Source organism: Thamnophis elegans, chromosome 4 (assembly GCF_009769535.1).
Source record: "Thamnophis elegans isolate rThaEle1 chromosome 4, rThaEle1.pri, whole genome shotgun sequence".
NCBI lineage: Eukaryota > Metazoa > Chordata > Lepidosauria > Squamata > Colubridae > Thamnophis > Thamnophis elegans.
Window position 1 is genome coordinate 80862269 of NC_045544.1, and position 16847 is coordinate 80879115.

Genomic DNA, 16847 nt, shown 5'->3' on the forward strand with positions numbered 1-16847 from the left:
AGACCATTGAAATAATGAATAAAAGAAAGGTTCATTTTTTCCCAATAAGTTGTTTTTACTGTACATTTTGTAGCAAAAGAGGAAGGGAAAAGAAAATATTTTGATCACAGGGATGCCATTTTCTAAAACTTCAAATAGGAAACATGACAGATAACAGGATCAAATACATAGCCATGTCACAATATATCTCTGAGTTGAGCTTTTTCTTAAAAACAAAAACAGAGATTGTATATGAGTGTTCGCTTTGCTGTTTTACAATTCTTTTCAGCACAGACCCTTTGAAAAAAAAAATAGTGTGCAATTTCAGAAAGAGCTCCCCAATGGACAAATCTTTGGGAGCAAATAAATACATTAAACGATTCTGAATAGGCTGTGGCTCTAAAGGCCAACATTTCACTTCTGCCATGGAGTAGTGCTTTGGGAGAACAAAATTTGTGCATTCACAGCTCTTCCAGATCCATAAATGTGTTTGATTATCACTTAAAAAGGCATAATGGGTAGCCTCAAATGGATAAAGGTTTCAACAAGAAAGACAAGTATGTGAACATGATGTGGGACAAAGAGAGACTATATAGCACTGTTGAATCTGGACCCCTCCTAGTCTACACTGCATTTTCCAGAGCTCATGAAGAATATTCTCATAATCAAACTTGGAGTTTCATGTGATGCTAGAGATTTCATGCCCTTCTTTTGACTGACATGATGATATGCCAATTTGTGGTATTTGATATGAAGGCATGGATCTCCCTCCCTCTTCTAATATTTGTGAGTCGGATTTTTCTTTTTTGTTGATTAAATAGTGATTTTGGAATCTTGGTCAGAATGAGGAACATTTTTCTCCTTTCTCTCCCAGGTTATAAAAACTAAATTTCTCTCTTCTGCCCTGACACTAAACTCCCTTATATTCTTAATAACCGATGGCCATTTGTTGGTGAATAAAAAATACTGAGAACTAAGATAGCATCTCAATTATTAATAATTAATTATTAGATTTTATTTTTAAAAAAGTTATAACAAGGGAAAGAAAGGCTGTGAATATGGATTGTTGGATTTTTTTTTCTGGAGAGAAGAGAATCTTCAGGCAAACAATGACAAGATCTTTTCAAAATGTTGCTTTTAATTTTAATGTTAATTTGTGTGTTCAGGGTTTCTTTTCCCAGATATGTTGGTTATGTAGTGGCAGCTGAGGTTATTCTCCTGTTAGTTTTGTGTCCACTGAAATGTTCACCTCAGACAATGAGAAAATGAAGACAAACACAATTATCCTAAGAGTTAATAGACACTTCTTAACCAGCATTAATCCTCTTTCAATTTTGTTACACAGTTCACTGGGAAATCGGGATAGCACTGAATGTTTCCAGTGAATTCCTTGAGACATTCACAAAGATATAAATAATATGTTGAGGGCATATCACCATCTCCTTACACACATGCACACATCCTATAAAGCTCATCACTTCTTTTACTCCACTTGAATTCTTTATATTAATATTTATTGACCAATATGTGGCTGAATGTGTGTGTCTGTGTGTGGTTTGTTTTCCTTCTATCACATTTATGGCCTTTTGAACTCATGGATTTAGTTATGTTTGGTAGGACTAAGAATGGAATGGAGGGCAATTTCTATTTACACTGTGCTTTCCATGACCCACTCAGAGCTCCCATAAGTTCCTTTTGATTCTGTCAGGTCACTGTCATTGTACTGTAAAAGCATACCATTCACTGACAAACTACGTTTTGTCCAAATGTTTGTGATCTTTTTGGGGTAGTTGTAACACTGAGAAGTGGAAAAGTCCCCCATGTCAAAAGAATGGCTACGTTTAGTTTTACCCTCCAGTGGCAACATGAGGAGGCTGCGAAATTTGGATTCCTGCTGACCCAAAAGTGGCTCCTTGTCTGAGTGACGGACCACTATGGAAGTTCTTGAGTCTATTGTTTCCTCCTTTTTCTGACATTTCAGGTCCAGAGAGGCAAAAGCTCCCATGAGCCGATCAATATTGTGATGCTTTGATCTTGACGGGGGCCTCCATTTACTGGACAATGTGCCCTGCTCACTTTGGAGGCTATAACCATCACAGTCACGGCTGTTCATGGAACTAGAGGAAGAAGAGATGCTGCTGTGTGCTGACTCACAGTTAAACTCCATGAGTTCATTCTTTACCACAACTTTTGGATTCACTTGTGGCAGGACTCCGTTCTGGACAGGTTGAGATCCATTGGTTTGAGAATAGACATTGCTAACATTGGCCATCTTGCCAGGATTGTTGTTGCAAATCTTGTACCGCACCATCAGTATGATGATAAATACCAGCAGAGTAGCCACAATGATGCCTCCAATGATTAAAATCATGGTCCCACCCAGAAACTGGCTGTGCATGGACTGGCACTGGGGATAGTCCTCTTTGGTGTAGAACTGGGCACAGCCTACAATGTTGGTAGCAGTGAGTGTTGTGGCAGTGTCATCCCACAGGGCCAGAACACAAAGATCATAGCCTGTTCCAGAAACCAGGTTGTTCACCACAAATGCTTTATTTGTAGCTGGAATCATCCTTGAAGAGAAAGAAAAGAATAGCATTAGATTAATTTGCAAGAGAAATATAGACTGGCAAGGCAGAGGCAACTGTGTACTTCAGAAAAGCTAAGTAATAACAATAACGGGTACAATGTTTGAATTCTCTCTTTTTTCCCCCACTTCAGAATACAAACTTAACAATCTTGTTTATTTCTGAATACATGATTTTAAACAACTCACTCTGCCACCATATCTTGGGATTCCTCCCCAGGGTACAAGAACGGGTCCTTAAAAGATTAGTGGTTAGGTAGATCACATATTCCAACTTCCTTGTTTGTATTCAGTCTGCATACTACAACCCATAATGCCTGAAGTCCCAAATTGACAAAGCACAAGCATTCAGAATACAAAGAAGGGATATTACTTCAGTTTAAAATCTAATAAGATTATCAAAATATACATTACAAGCTTTTATAGCAGATAGGTTATTAGTGGAGACTGTTTTCTTTTGTCTGCATTTTTAATTTTCAGCATTGTATTAGATGTAAGCTGTCAAAACTGCTGGAGTGGGCACTTACAATAAATCAAAAGAAATAAATGTATTTTTTTGTTTAATTTGTATGATGCCTGATTTCCTATGACTCTGGGCAGCATAAATAAGGTTATGATTGCTATATAAGTTTGTAATTGCTATACCCTTCATATAATCTTGGGGTCAACATTACCTTCAAAACATTTTCCGATGATTTGCTGCTTCTTATGAGATACAGGGAAATCATAGCCTCCTGCCAGAGAACACCAGAGGGAACTTTCCTTTCCAGAAATGGAAATGTCTAAAGATGACAAGCTCCTTCCCTCACTCCCCACTCTGGCATCACACCGGCCAGTTGGAAGAGACAATGCAGGCTTCAAAATCACAGATTCAGTAAACTTGTTTATATATACCAGGCAAAGCAGTTTCCTCCCTCTGGCCAGCTTTCAATCATTTATTGCATCTGTGTTCTGCTAGATGCATAACAGGCAATGGCCTTCATGGGGATCCTAAGAGCAGTTCTTCCTGAATTGCAAATCAAAGAAGACTGCCTGAGCCTCCATAGAAATGAGTGAGCACAGCTTTTATTAGTTCCATACCAGAAAGCATTTGTAACATTTGAAGAGCTTTGAAGGAACCGATAGAGGCTCCTATAGGAAATAAACCAGAGGTAGGAATTGAGATAATCTTTAGTGTTAGTGTTTTATGTATATGAAGCACCCAAAGGAAAACCATCTGAAAATTATCTCCATAAGTAGCCAACATCATCAGTAGGCACAAAATTTTTCCAAGCATAGGAAAAGAAACAATGACAACATGTGGACATTACTCATATCTAGGAATGTTAGAATATGTGAGCCAGGGATAAATAATCACCCTCTGCTTCTTACCCCCAAAAGGAGACAATTTGCTCTTTGATGACAAATTTAACAAAAGGTTCAGTTTAGACCCAAGAGTTAACATAGTAGTTTCTTAGTTATGTGACACAGATGTTTGCCTTTCAATACTGAGGCGAAAACACACTGAGTAGAAAGAAGAAAATTCTTCTTTTTCCACAAAGCCCAATACAAGTAAATGTCAGCTTCAGGTTATTATATGAGTGGAACACAGATTTGTAAGTTACATTTTTCATAAGAAAGACATTTTTCATGCTATGCCTAACAGCATGTCTTGAATAGTAGCAGCTAGACATCCATCTTTTAAATCAATTAATGTGTTTCCTTCTATCAAACCACTCAGTGGTAAATCAAGAATATTTGGCCCTTGGAGTTGATTTGTTTTTTAACATTCCTCTCATCCATTGGTGTTGCACTATGTCACTGATTGACAAATAGCTAATTAACAAATCACCATCAAAGACTAATTAACTCCAAACCTACAGCTGACCTTCTAGACAGTCTCTTTCTCATTCCCATGTTACTAGTCAATACACCCCAATATTGCTTATACCCATGACAGACCACCATAGCCTCTTTGTCCTTGATATGATAATGGCACCACCACAAGTTATTTCAAAGGACTAAAATGATGACCCTTAACTTCTTATATCTTGTCCAATAATTATTCTGTGCAAGAATGTGAACCACACCATGCTAGTAATAAAAAAGACCCATTTCTCCAAATTTCAAATTCATTGAAATGAATCCACATTTTTTCTTAAAAAATCTCAATAATCTTACTATATTTTTAATGGAGTATTTTATCAATGTACACATCCATTACACACTGATAAAAAATGCCCCCCCTCCATTCAGTCTTTTCCAATTCTCCGAGAATACCTGCATAAGTCCCTGCAGTTTTCCTGCCAAAGTATTTCAGAAGTAGCTTCCCCACTTGCCTCCTTCCTAGGGCTGGGGAAAGAATAATTAGCTTGGCTTTGTGCCTAGGCAAAATAGAAGTCATGGTTTTCCCATTTGTAGTCTGATGCTTTCACCATTAGAACAAACTGGCTTTCAAAACACTGGTAAACTGACTTTATTCATAATACACATATGGCATGCCTGCATCAATATCGCTTTTTAATATACATTTGCACAGCTGAAAAGCACTCCATGGATGGAATCTATATACAGTTATATGAAGAATCATGCCAACTACTCTTATAGTGTTTCATTAGTGGGTAAATTTGTGTCTCTAACATAAGGGGATGTTAATAGTAAAAACTATGGGAGATTCATTGTAGGAACACTGAACGTAGGGCAATGCAAAAAGAGAGAATGGAATGGGACTACAGAGATCGTCTCAAAATAAATTCTTTTTCCAGACACTGATGCAAATTGTCCATCATTTCATTGTCTAACATAAGGGTCTTCAATTCAACTGGTCCATGGCCTGTTAGGAAGTGAGAGGGGGGCACAGCTGGAGGTTAGCATTGTGTGAGGGAATGAAGTTTCATCTGTATTTGCAGCTGCTCCCCAATGCTAGCATCATCATCTCTCAGATCATAAGGCATTAGATTCTCATAGGAACATAAGCCCTACTGTAAACAGTGCATGTGCCCATTGCCATTTGTGGAAATATTGTTTCCCATGAAACTGGTCTCTGGTGCCAATAAGGTTACGAACTACTGGTCCAGTAGTGGGATTCAGCCAGTTCGCACCTATCCGGGAGAACCGGTTGCTAACTTTCTAAGCAGTCCGGAGAACCAGTTGTTGGAAGAAATCTTTTGTTTTCTTCCACTTTACAGGGCTAATCCCGTAAGGAAGGCAGGAAGGAAATTCTGGTGTTGTTTCTAGCCTGATCTTTATTGCCCTGCTTACAGAAACTGCCTCTCTGGTTAACCCTTATTACATTGTCACAGCTAAGGCGAAGAGCCCATCGACCTGAATGACATTGAGTTGGACATGCCCACCCAGTCACATGACCACTGAGCCACCCCTACCCAGCTGGTCATTAGGGCAGAGAACCGGTTGTTAAATTATTTGAATCCCACCACTGTGCTGGTCTAACATATTTTCTTTGCTTCACTTTTTCCAATCTACTTTTTTTTACTTAGGTGTTTTTTTTTACTTATGTGATTGACAGATTCAGCTTTAATTTTCTTCCCAATTATCTACCTTAATTATGTCCCTATGTCTGACATGTTTTCCTTTCTGAATTCTCAGTATTTATCAGTATGGGCCAGAAATAGTTTAGACTTGCACTGGAGACCTAAAGTAGGTATAGTCAGCCAACCATGCTTTTGTACCAATCTGACAGGTAGTGACTTTCGGCAATTCTCACTCACACAAAATCAAATATCATTCCTGGAAATTTTAGTATGGATTATGTGTTGAGGCTCATTTGGGCATTTTAGATCTCTACAGTTAGATTGCATAGTTAATAAAAATAATCTTAAAGGGATATTTTTTTAAAAATATATTTGATGGATTAAAACCAAAATAAAATCATTATTTAGAACGCACAGTGGAGGAATCAACAGTCAACAGAATGCTGCCCACATAAGGAAATTTTTAATTGTTCTGTTCCTGTAGATTATACAAGATTTTAGCAAGGCAATTGAGCTCATCATTTGAGGCTCTAGTGTTAGAGTCACCAAGGAGTCCAGAAGTATGATTGTGACAGGCTAGCAGATGTAGTGGAGGTAGAGAGATGTCTGTGTTGCTCTCTCCCACTCCAACTGGTTTCTAAAAAAAATGAATAGGTGTGAAAGACAGCTCAACATTTCTTCTGCCTCTAAGGCTTCTCCCCATTCTATCACACTTTGAATCTTCTCCCTCCTCCCACTCTCAGTCTTAAGTACAAGTGAATGTCCGTGCTAAATTGATGTCAGATTTCCCATACATTCTGATCTCTGATCTCTACCTTAGGGATGCTGTCAGGCACCATAAGATTCAGACTTACTAGAACCTAATATAATGACTGAGATGTGGCTAATAAGCTAAAATGAGACCCGTTTTGTATGGGAGACACTATTGATGTGCATACATATACAGACAGACATTTAAGTACCTACAGTATATGTGTATAATCAGGAGTGGTATTCACTTACCTTCCCTACCAGTTTGCAAATGTGAGCACACAGATGCGCTTTTGGCTAAAAAAGGTCCTAAATGGGATGCCATAGAACTGGGGTGGGTAGGCGGGACCACTTGAGATTTTCACCACTGGTTTGGGCGAACTGGTCTGAACTGGCAGAATATCACCTCTGTGTATAATTCATTAGCATTTCCTGCAGTGTAGCGGCAATTCAAGATATGACTTGCTCATATTAGTGTTTTGTTTATTTGTTTGTTAGATTTATTGCCCCTTTATTCTAGAAAGATGGCTTTCACTTTGCCCTCAGAAGAACAACCCATGGCCTGCGACAAGAATGTGTGGCTGGCTTGAATTTTTACACCCAAAGGGAGAACTAAACTTGGTTCTCCGCAAATATCTTTGATTTCTTTCACTGTCTCACTCTACAAATTCTTTGTTCTGTGAACAACACAGTATGAGCATGCAGAGTTTTGAAACTTTGAAACTTTGAACAAAGAACTTGAAGGTAAACTCCAAAACAAGGTGGTTACTTGGTTCTATCTAAGCAGTGAAGCAACCCATTTTGCTCTTGGAAAATGGCATTGAGGATTGAAGATTGGCCTCATCTCCAAGTTCAGATGATGGAATGCCTCACTAGTCCTCTGCATTGCGCTGGGGGGATGTTACAAAATTCTGCATTGAACCATAGAACAACCACTTCACACCCACACCTGCCCTTCCCATATCATTACATGGACCTGATTTCATCCTAGAAAGTGCTTTCAGGACTAATAGTTTGGTCAGTAGTATTTTATCTTTATTAAAGTTAACTACTTGAATTATGTTCCTTACTACATGGGTCTTCTCTTCCATTCTTTTCATCAACACTTTCCTCTTTCTTAATATCTTGGTTGTTTCATGGTTCATATAAAGGGTCAGTTGAACATTAAGGATTTTTTTATTTCCATCCTAAGAATAAAATTAATGAGTGTTCCTCCCTCCACCCCAGTTCTTAAACAAGTGTCAGGTTCCTCTCCTTACCTCTACTGAAGTGTGAAACTAACTGCTCTGGATTAACTATGATAATCCTTTTTAAAAAAATTCATACAACCTTCATCTGAGACATGAATTAACTGTCCTGTATAATTCTTGCTGAAGTTGGTGAGAAAGTTTGCTGGTTGCTTATGACAAAAAAAAAAACACACTCCATGATTGTTAGAGGTGCTATTTCATCTCCTTTCTGAATTTATAATCTATTATTATATTCTGTGCAAACTGCCAGCACAGATTTCTTGAAAAAGTAGGGCTTATTTTTCATTCTGTCTCTGATATCTGCATTCTAGACGAACCACTTTCCCCTAAATATCACCTCTGTTTTCTTTCCATCATTTTCTGCAAGGTTCCTTTGGAAATAGAGCAACCCCCCCCTTTTTTTTTGTTACTAGAGTAAACAGTATGATTTCTTACCTAGTTTGCACAGACCTATGGATGACTAAATCTAGATTCATTCGGCATCGGTTTTGCATTCCTTCAATCATATTTCTATTCCACCTAATATCCTTGTTAGTTTGCATGTGCATATTTTCATAAAATGCACATCTTCTATGAAACTTTTCTCAGCATCTTTATTTATGTATGCAATGTTTCTGAGCATTTTTGCATTAAAGTTATACACCAAAGCCTGTACAATTTGGGGATGTTTCAAATTAAATAGCTTCCGTTAAAAAAAAAAACCAGACTAAAACAAATTCCTCTATCCCTCTATATGCCCAATGAAATAAATAATCCGATTGTGACCACAGTTCTATAATCCTTCTGAAATTGACTTATAAAGCTTCTATAATGCCCATATCCACATCAACATAACATCAATGTCCACCCACCCTTTGTATTTTTTGCCTTTCCTTGTAACTGATGTAAATAGCTGGAGGGAGATCATGAGACCATCTAAGAATTTTTCCTCTAATAAGAAAGTATCCTGATCTCACACAGAAGGACTATTTGTATAAGGAATCATCTGCATACAAAATTGGCCATGTTACTGGCTCTTACTTATCTTTTATAAGCTCCCAGTTTTCCATATTAAGCTATCATGATCAACCTTTCATTAATCTATTGTTTTTGATAGATGCCACATTTGCTTTTCTCAGTGACAGGTTAATTTTCTCAAAGCAAACTTTACATATTCAAGCATAAACAACTAAGTAAAGTAAGTCTATTAAGCAGCAATTCTATTTTCCATGTTTCTTCTCAGGGAGACATTATCTTACTAAGCAAAGACTAATGCACCTACTGCTGTTATTACAGAATATTGAGGTAGCAATGGCACACTAGATGTTGCACAGATGTGACATGATACCTCCCCCGAGTAGTTATTAAAAGCCAGGGAAGAAAACAATAAGCTCAACAAGAAAATAAAGTACTAAGGACCAAACATGGGTTAAATGAAATAGATAAACTAGATGAGACAAACTATGTGATCGTACTGTGACCCAGGTCTTTAAGAAAAGAAAGGGAATTTAGAGAATTATGAAGTATGGAGAAGTGATAGAAATATGCTTGCTATTTCTCTTAATTCTGAGCTGAAAAAAGTTCCTTTTTAAAAAACATTTCTATTATGAAATCAGTTTTTCCACTTTGAGCATTAGATTGGAATGGCAACATGGTTGTGATCCACAGATACACAACTCAATGGCTGACCACTGCTAACCATCCTGGTTTTTTCGAATTGATTGGCTGGTAATCTCTGCCCTGGAATAATCAGCATATAACCATTTTCATCAAGGTCATAAACAGAAATAAAATATATAACATATATACACTTACCATTGTTTGCTTTAAGATTAAATAGCAAGGGAAATCATGTTTAACATTTATAGCTTCACTGTCCTTGTTCAGCTGAATGCAGATACCACAATTTAACTCTACTTACTTGGAAAGAAATGTGCAACAATAATCTAACTGCACCTTGAACAGGAGAGATGTGATTCACCATCATAAACAATAGATTTGGAATGGATAGTTATGAACAGATGTTAAATGTCTATTGAAAGAGGTGTCAAAAGAGGAGAAAGTGCAAAGCCATGTGCAACCTCAGAAAAGTTAGCTGCAGATAGTTTCATAACAAACTGGTGGATCAGTGTTTCATGAATCAAATTGTTTCATCATGTATTGCCAACTGATTGCTTTGAGAATCTGTAGTAGAGAAGGATACTTTAACCACATCTAGTTTCTATTTGCTTTGTACTTATACCAATTATGCATGCCGGCTGGAAATGTCTTGTAGGTTGGTTGAACTCATAGCTTTGATTTCCAAAATTTGAATGCATGGTAGAAGATTACGTCCTTAAATTAGTTTAAGTGCCAGTGTGAATAATAACTTGCTTCTTATTTTAATAGGTTTCCTCCTTCTCAAAAGAAAAGGGGAGGATTGACAAAATTAAACCCACTCTGTTTCACTTCCAGCAAATTGCCTAGTCTGTTTCTCCTAGGCTCCAAGTTACTGCAGAAATCACAGCAAATTCACATTGGCAAAACAAAGTTTTGTTGGTTTACAGTATATGTAATAACACGGGAGACACAGAGATTATTATAATCAATGAGTGATAGCCCTGCCCTAAATCAAATGATTGTTCAATGAAGACACCATTGATTATCTCAGCCACAATGTCTAAAGGCAGTGGACCCCAACCTTTGCAACTTGGCAGTCCGACTGGGGAGGGAGAGGGGACCTGGGTTGCATCAGCACATGATGTACATGCGAAGCTCCATTTGCTTGGTGGAGCAGTGTGCATGCTAGCACAAATGGAGCTGTGTATGCACAAACATTACAGCCTACAACTTGCACCACCCCATTCCAAATAGACTCCAGCCCAATAGTGGGCTGCAGTCCAGGGGTTGGAGACCCTTGTCTTAAAGGACAGAGAGCAGAAGTTGTGAAAATTCCTGTGCATAAGGGGAAAACTTTGAGTTGAAGATTTTGCCTACAAATTAATTCCACTCCACTATTGCTAAGTCTCATCCTGAGTGATATTGGAAGAATCTACATACTATCTGACTTAACTTAGTAAGTTATTTCTTTTATTTAGGAAAGAACTCCATTTCCTTATTAAAATAACATTTTTCTTTATAATGTATTTCTTCCTATCTAAATAGCATTTGGCATCTATTTCCCCCACAGAATACAGTCTTGCTAAACGTGAGATGCCACTTTATGTCAAAATAAGACTTTTTAAAAACCAGTTTTAAAAGGCCATAACCTAAACCTCTCTGTGTCAATTTCTGTGAAATTTGACACACCTCAGCTCCTTATTAAATACATGGTTCATGTTGCAACTTCATTTAACTGAGCTGAAAATTTTTAAAAAATGTCACAGCCATTGTTAGTTTTCCTGATCCAAATTTTTGGGAAGACAGAACTCATTTTTCTGAATCACATTGTAATTCAGGCATTGAATCATATTAAAATATAGCTAGTGTAACAAAGTGTAGTTCAGTCCATTTCTAGAAGTCCAGACGTTGAATTGGACTGGACAATCTATGCATGCATATACTCAGTTTCCTTCCTAATGCTAAGACCACAGAAATAATGCTCCATATTAACTATTATAAAACTGTTGAGAAGTAAGGCTCAATATTATGGAAGAAAGCAAAGGCTGAAGTGGGCATTCTGCACTCTTTGGGTTGGAGCTAATCAAGGAGTTGTCAATATCCAACAGTGAAAATACATCTGTATTGATTTTAGGTGTGAACACTCTTAAGAGTTGTCATCAATCACAGGTAACCTGCAGTATATTTTGGAGAAGGAGTCTTCTACTGAGTCTCTTAAAAAGAATGTTAGATTAAGGAACTTCATGGAAAGTCACCCAATCCTCCATGGATACCAGTGCTTTGGACTACAAGTTCTTCAAAAAGGATTAACCCTACTCCATTTTCCAGTATTGTAATGAGCCAAAGTATTTAATGCTCATTGTTGCTTTTATTTAATGTATATTGCCTTTTGATGCACTTCGTTAGCCTTGCTCTTAAATCACAAGAATTTGTAGTTCATGTTTAGATAGTCCACAACTTATGACCACAATTGAGCTCAAAATTTCCCTTGCCAAGTGAGGCAGTTGTTAAGTGAGTTTTACCCCATTTTGCAACCTTTCTTGCTATAGTGGTTAAGTGAATCAATGCAGTTGTTAAATTACTGTGTTTTCCCACAAATAAGACAGGGTCTTATTTTCTTTTGACTCCCAAAATAAGTGCTTGGCCTTATTTTCAGGGAGATCTTATTATTTTTGAGATGCAGGAGGCAGTGAGCATAGTCACCTCATGACTGTTGCTGTGTTGCAGTATTTTCAGGGAGGGCTTTTTTCAGTGGAAGGGCTATTTTAGTGCATGCGCTTCAAAGCCCGATTAGGCTTATTATCTGGGAAGGTCGTATTTTTCAGGGAAACAGGATAGTAATATGGTTGTTAAGTGAATCTGGCTTCCCTATTGACTTTGCTTGTCAAAAGGTAAAAAAAGTTGATTGTAAGACCCTGAAACCCTGCAACCATCATAAATAGGAGTCAGTTTTCTGAATTTTGATCACCTGATCATGGGGATGTGGCAATGATTGTAAGTGTGAAAAAGGTCATAAGTCACTTTTTTCAGTGTCATTGTAACTTTGAACGGTCATTAAATGAATTGTTATAAGTCAAAGACTACCTGTACAGAGCCAATGCTGCAGAGCTTTGGATTCTGCCATTTTGTTCTCCAGGGGTTAGGTGGAAGCTAATTGAATTGAATTGAATTGAATTTATTGCACTTATATGCCGTCCTTTTCCCCGGAGGGGACTCAGGGCGGCTCACAATCCAAGTCAGGGAAGGGGATACAGATAAGGGATAAAAAGACAAACAAAACAATACACAATTTAAAAGCACACAACAACCATACCATTCGAGGGGGGGGGCAAAAGCTCTTTAGCCCCAGGCCTGTCGGAACAGCCAGGTTTTAAGGGCTTTGCGGAAGGCCTGGAGGGTGGTGAGGGTTCGAATCTCCACGGGGAGCTCGTTCCAGAGGGTCGGAGCAGCCACAGAGAAGGCTCTCCTCCGGGTAGTCACCAGCCGGCATTGGCCGGCGGATGGAATTCGGAGGAGGCCTAATCTGTGGGATCTAATCGGTCTATTGGAGGTAATTGGCAGCAGGCGGTCTCTCAAGTACCCAGGTCCAATGCCATGAAGGGCTTTATAAGTGACGACTAGCGCCTTGAAGCTAAGCCTAGTATTACCTCTGCTCATACTGCTTATTTCCAGGAAACATTCCCAGAAGCCTCTTTGGCAGTGGTCAGCATCTTTTTAGAAGCAAGGACCACAATATTAAAACAAATACCCCAAACAACTCACAGGACCAGAGCAACCAACTGAGCTGCATATTTTCTCATTTTAATCCTTTTCTTCTTTTGTTGACACGCAGAGTCAGAATCCTAATTTTGTCTTTTCATAGAACAATTATCGTTAGAGTTGATTTGCTCCCCATGATGCTCAATCCTGTCTTCTCATCACTCATACATCCAGCTGCCCTTTGGAGAATTTATCTTGTCAGATGAAGCCCACGGTACTTGTTGCCTCATTATTATTTCCTAATTTGATTATGCTCTTTTCAACTCATTTGAAAAAGAGGGAAGAAAAGACAGAGTCAAAGGCGTATTGATAAGCTTAGTATGAAATGGCAAGCAAGACAGATCGAGATAATGAACATTCCCCCCTGAGCTTCAAAGAGAAAAGAAAGCCACGTGAGATTCTGTGCATGAGGGAACATTAATTAATTAATGTTGAAATTTACATTAATTTTCCAGGACTCAGTTACAAAGGAAGAATAAGAAAAATGTTTTAAGGTGATTGTGCAAAATATGGAGAGCCTAGTTTTGGTCTGTGCAAAATGATCTTACTAGCAGGGAGATTTCTATTGCAGACCTTATAGTTTGCATATGGTATCCATCCAGTGGAAACTCATTTTTTTTTACTACCAGTTCTGTGGGCATGGCTTGGTGGGTGTGGCAGGGGAAGGATTCTACCACCCCACTCTGGGGCCAATCAGAGGTGGTATTTGTCGGTTCTCTGAACTACTCAAAATTTTCACTACCAGTTCTCCAGAACCTGTCAGAACCTACTGAATTTTACCCCTGCATCTGTCCGTCTGTCTGTCTCTCTATCAATCCATCCATCCTACATACAAACATACATACACAACACACACATTTATATGTGCATATGCACACACACACTGCCCTCTATTTGCTGTGGTACCTGAATAAACATGCAAAAACACACAAAACAAACAAATGCACAACCCATTTTTATTTGAATGAACGGGAAAGCCTTTAATATCTTTAAGGATTGAACTTGCCTTCAAGAACAGTATTTTTAATTTAGGAAGCTCACAGCTTCATCTTGGTGATTAAAATCAGAAATAGTTTCTGCATTAAAAAAACCCAAAACAATTTAGACTTGTATGTCAGTAACAGATCGGCCTGAACACAAATATCAATGGTTCACTCATCCATTTTCTAGTAACTTCCTATTTCTACAAGATGGGGTATATATATAAATTGCTAACAGGGATCAGAAACATTCTGTGTCACTGCTTTATCCTCTTTACTTCTTTCCAGATAAATTGGGGACCAGGATATTTAAGGGGTTATGTCTTCCCATTCTATTCACAGAAGCAACATAAAAGCACAGAGGACATCTATAGGAGACACTTCTCCTATAACATGAAATGCTTTGGCCAGAAAATTGTTGATTTCAACAGGAAGGGAAAACCTTTTCATAATTTTATTTGGCCTTTTAAAGCCATTTCAGTCCACCTTTTTGTCTTCATTTTTTTTTCCAATTTGTTGTGAGGTTACAATGTATATTAGAGGTTGTCCTTGACTTAAGCCCACAACTGAGTTTCTGTTGCTATGTGTGACATTTATTAAGTGACTTTTGCCTCCTTTTATGACCTTCTTGCCACAGTTGTTAAGTGAATTGCGGCAGTTGTTAAGTTAGCAACATAATTGTTAAATGAGTCTGGATCCTTCATTGACTTTACTTGTTGAAAGGTTGCAAAAAGTGATCACATGACCCTGGGACACAGCAGCCATCAAAAATATGAATCAGTTGCCAAGCGTCTGAATTTTGATCATGTGACCAAGTGAATGCTGCAATATGCATAAGTATTTAAAATGTCACTTTTTTCAGGGTAGCTTCAAACGTTGCTAAACAAACTGTTGTAAGTCAAGCACTACCTGTATTCTTGTTGCCAAATTGTCATAGCTGCCCAACTTGTTTGTTGTTGCAAGCTGGTCTTACTTTTTTTAAAAAATAGGTCAACCTATATATTCTGCCAATGAAGGAATAAATGATCTTTGCTTAAATTCTCCTAAAATTGTAGGGATTAATAACCCTGGAAACAATGTCGCTTGGTCTAAAGATCTAGCATTAGTCACAATAGCATCTTAAGCATCATTTATTCATGAGCTGATGAAAATCAAGTGCTTTAAAAAAACCATAATAAAGGATTCTAAATTTGTTCTTGTTCTTCCCACTAGAAAGATATCAATGATAATGTAATGTTAACACTAAGAGACAATTACATTCTGCAATGTATATGTGGCACAGAATTTCACAGTTCCTTATCTAGATTCTCTCTTCAAATTTATTGGTTTGATGAGATTACAAAGCATTAATTTGACAAAGCACTTGTTTAAAACTGATAAAAACTTTGTTTTTTTCCATTGCTAGAATTAGTTTGAGAGGCAAGCCACTGACAAGTTAGACAACTGCAGCTTTTCCATGTCATACTGCCCTCAATCATTTTAACCACAAGAATCTTCCTGTTGAACATACTTCCTCATACTTTGGTCCAAAATCTTCCATTTCATCTACTATCTCTTTGGATGAATTATTTTATTTTACTTTATCACATTTTCAAACCATCCATCTCATCGCAGGGGGACTTACAGATTTTCAAATGATTCTGGGAAGCCTGTGAGTATGATGCCCACACCTTGAATTACATCAGGAAGCCAAGGAGCAGTCTATGCAGCTTGCAAAACATCAAGGTCAGATACTTGTGATGCAAAGTTTCTCCTATCACTGCCCACATCAAGACATTCTAGACTGGCTGCAGTTTCTGATTGGTTCTCAAGGGCAGCCCGATGTATAGTGCAATTTCATAATTCAATTGTGAGATGACTGACGCTGGTGTGAGAATCAATGGGCTTCCTAGACCAAAAAAATTGCAACTGATGCACAAGATGTACCTGTGCAAAGACCTTCTTGGCCATGGTTTGTTCCTGCTCTACAAAAGGGGTCCCCAACCCATGGTCCATGGACTGGCACTAGTACACAGCATGCTAGAAACAGGGCTGCACAAACAAGTGAAGTTCCATCCGTGGGAGGCAGGAAGCATGCAAAACCACGCCCCTTCTGGTCCACGGAAAAAAATGCTCTCCAAAGAACCAGTCTCTGGTGCCCAAAAGGTTGGGGGCTACTGCTCTACAAGCAAGATCTGAAAGTCCAAAAGGATCCCAGATTGTTCACAAGCCTTGAACAAGGAAATGGAACCTTATTGACAGTCATGATGGAATCAAGATATTCTAGCCATGTATTATTATGAAAAATATTTTCTTTCCAGGCATTTATTCCTATTGGAAAAAAAAGTCTATTTGTAAAATTTACTTGGTTTATTCAACTTCTATAACTCCACATTTCAATCCAATTGACTCATATATTCTTACAAAATATCCTGTATTTATACTTCATCTTCTTTATTTAAGTTGGTTTACCATGACTAGAATAGCCGAAAGGAGTGAGCTGTCATCAATTCTCCAC

At 38.0% G+C, this 16847-nt stretch overlaps 1 protein-coding gene across 1 annotated transcript in view; it reads right to left on the minus strand.

Annotated features, from left to right (window-relative positions):
- Window positions 1-1627: 1627 nt before the first annotated feature.
- Window positions 1628-16847, minus strand: part of LRFN2 (leucine rich repeat and fibronectin type III domain containing 2) — a 66381-nt gene continuing 51161 nt past the window's right edge. Inside the window, exon 2 of the mRNA XM_032216853.1 lies at window positions 1628-2549. Coding sequence (XP_032072744.1) covers window positions 1628-2549 — 922 coding nt within the window. The remainder of the gene's footprint in view (window positions 2550-16847) is intronic.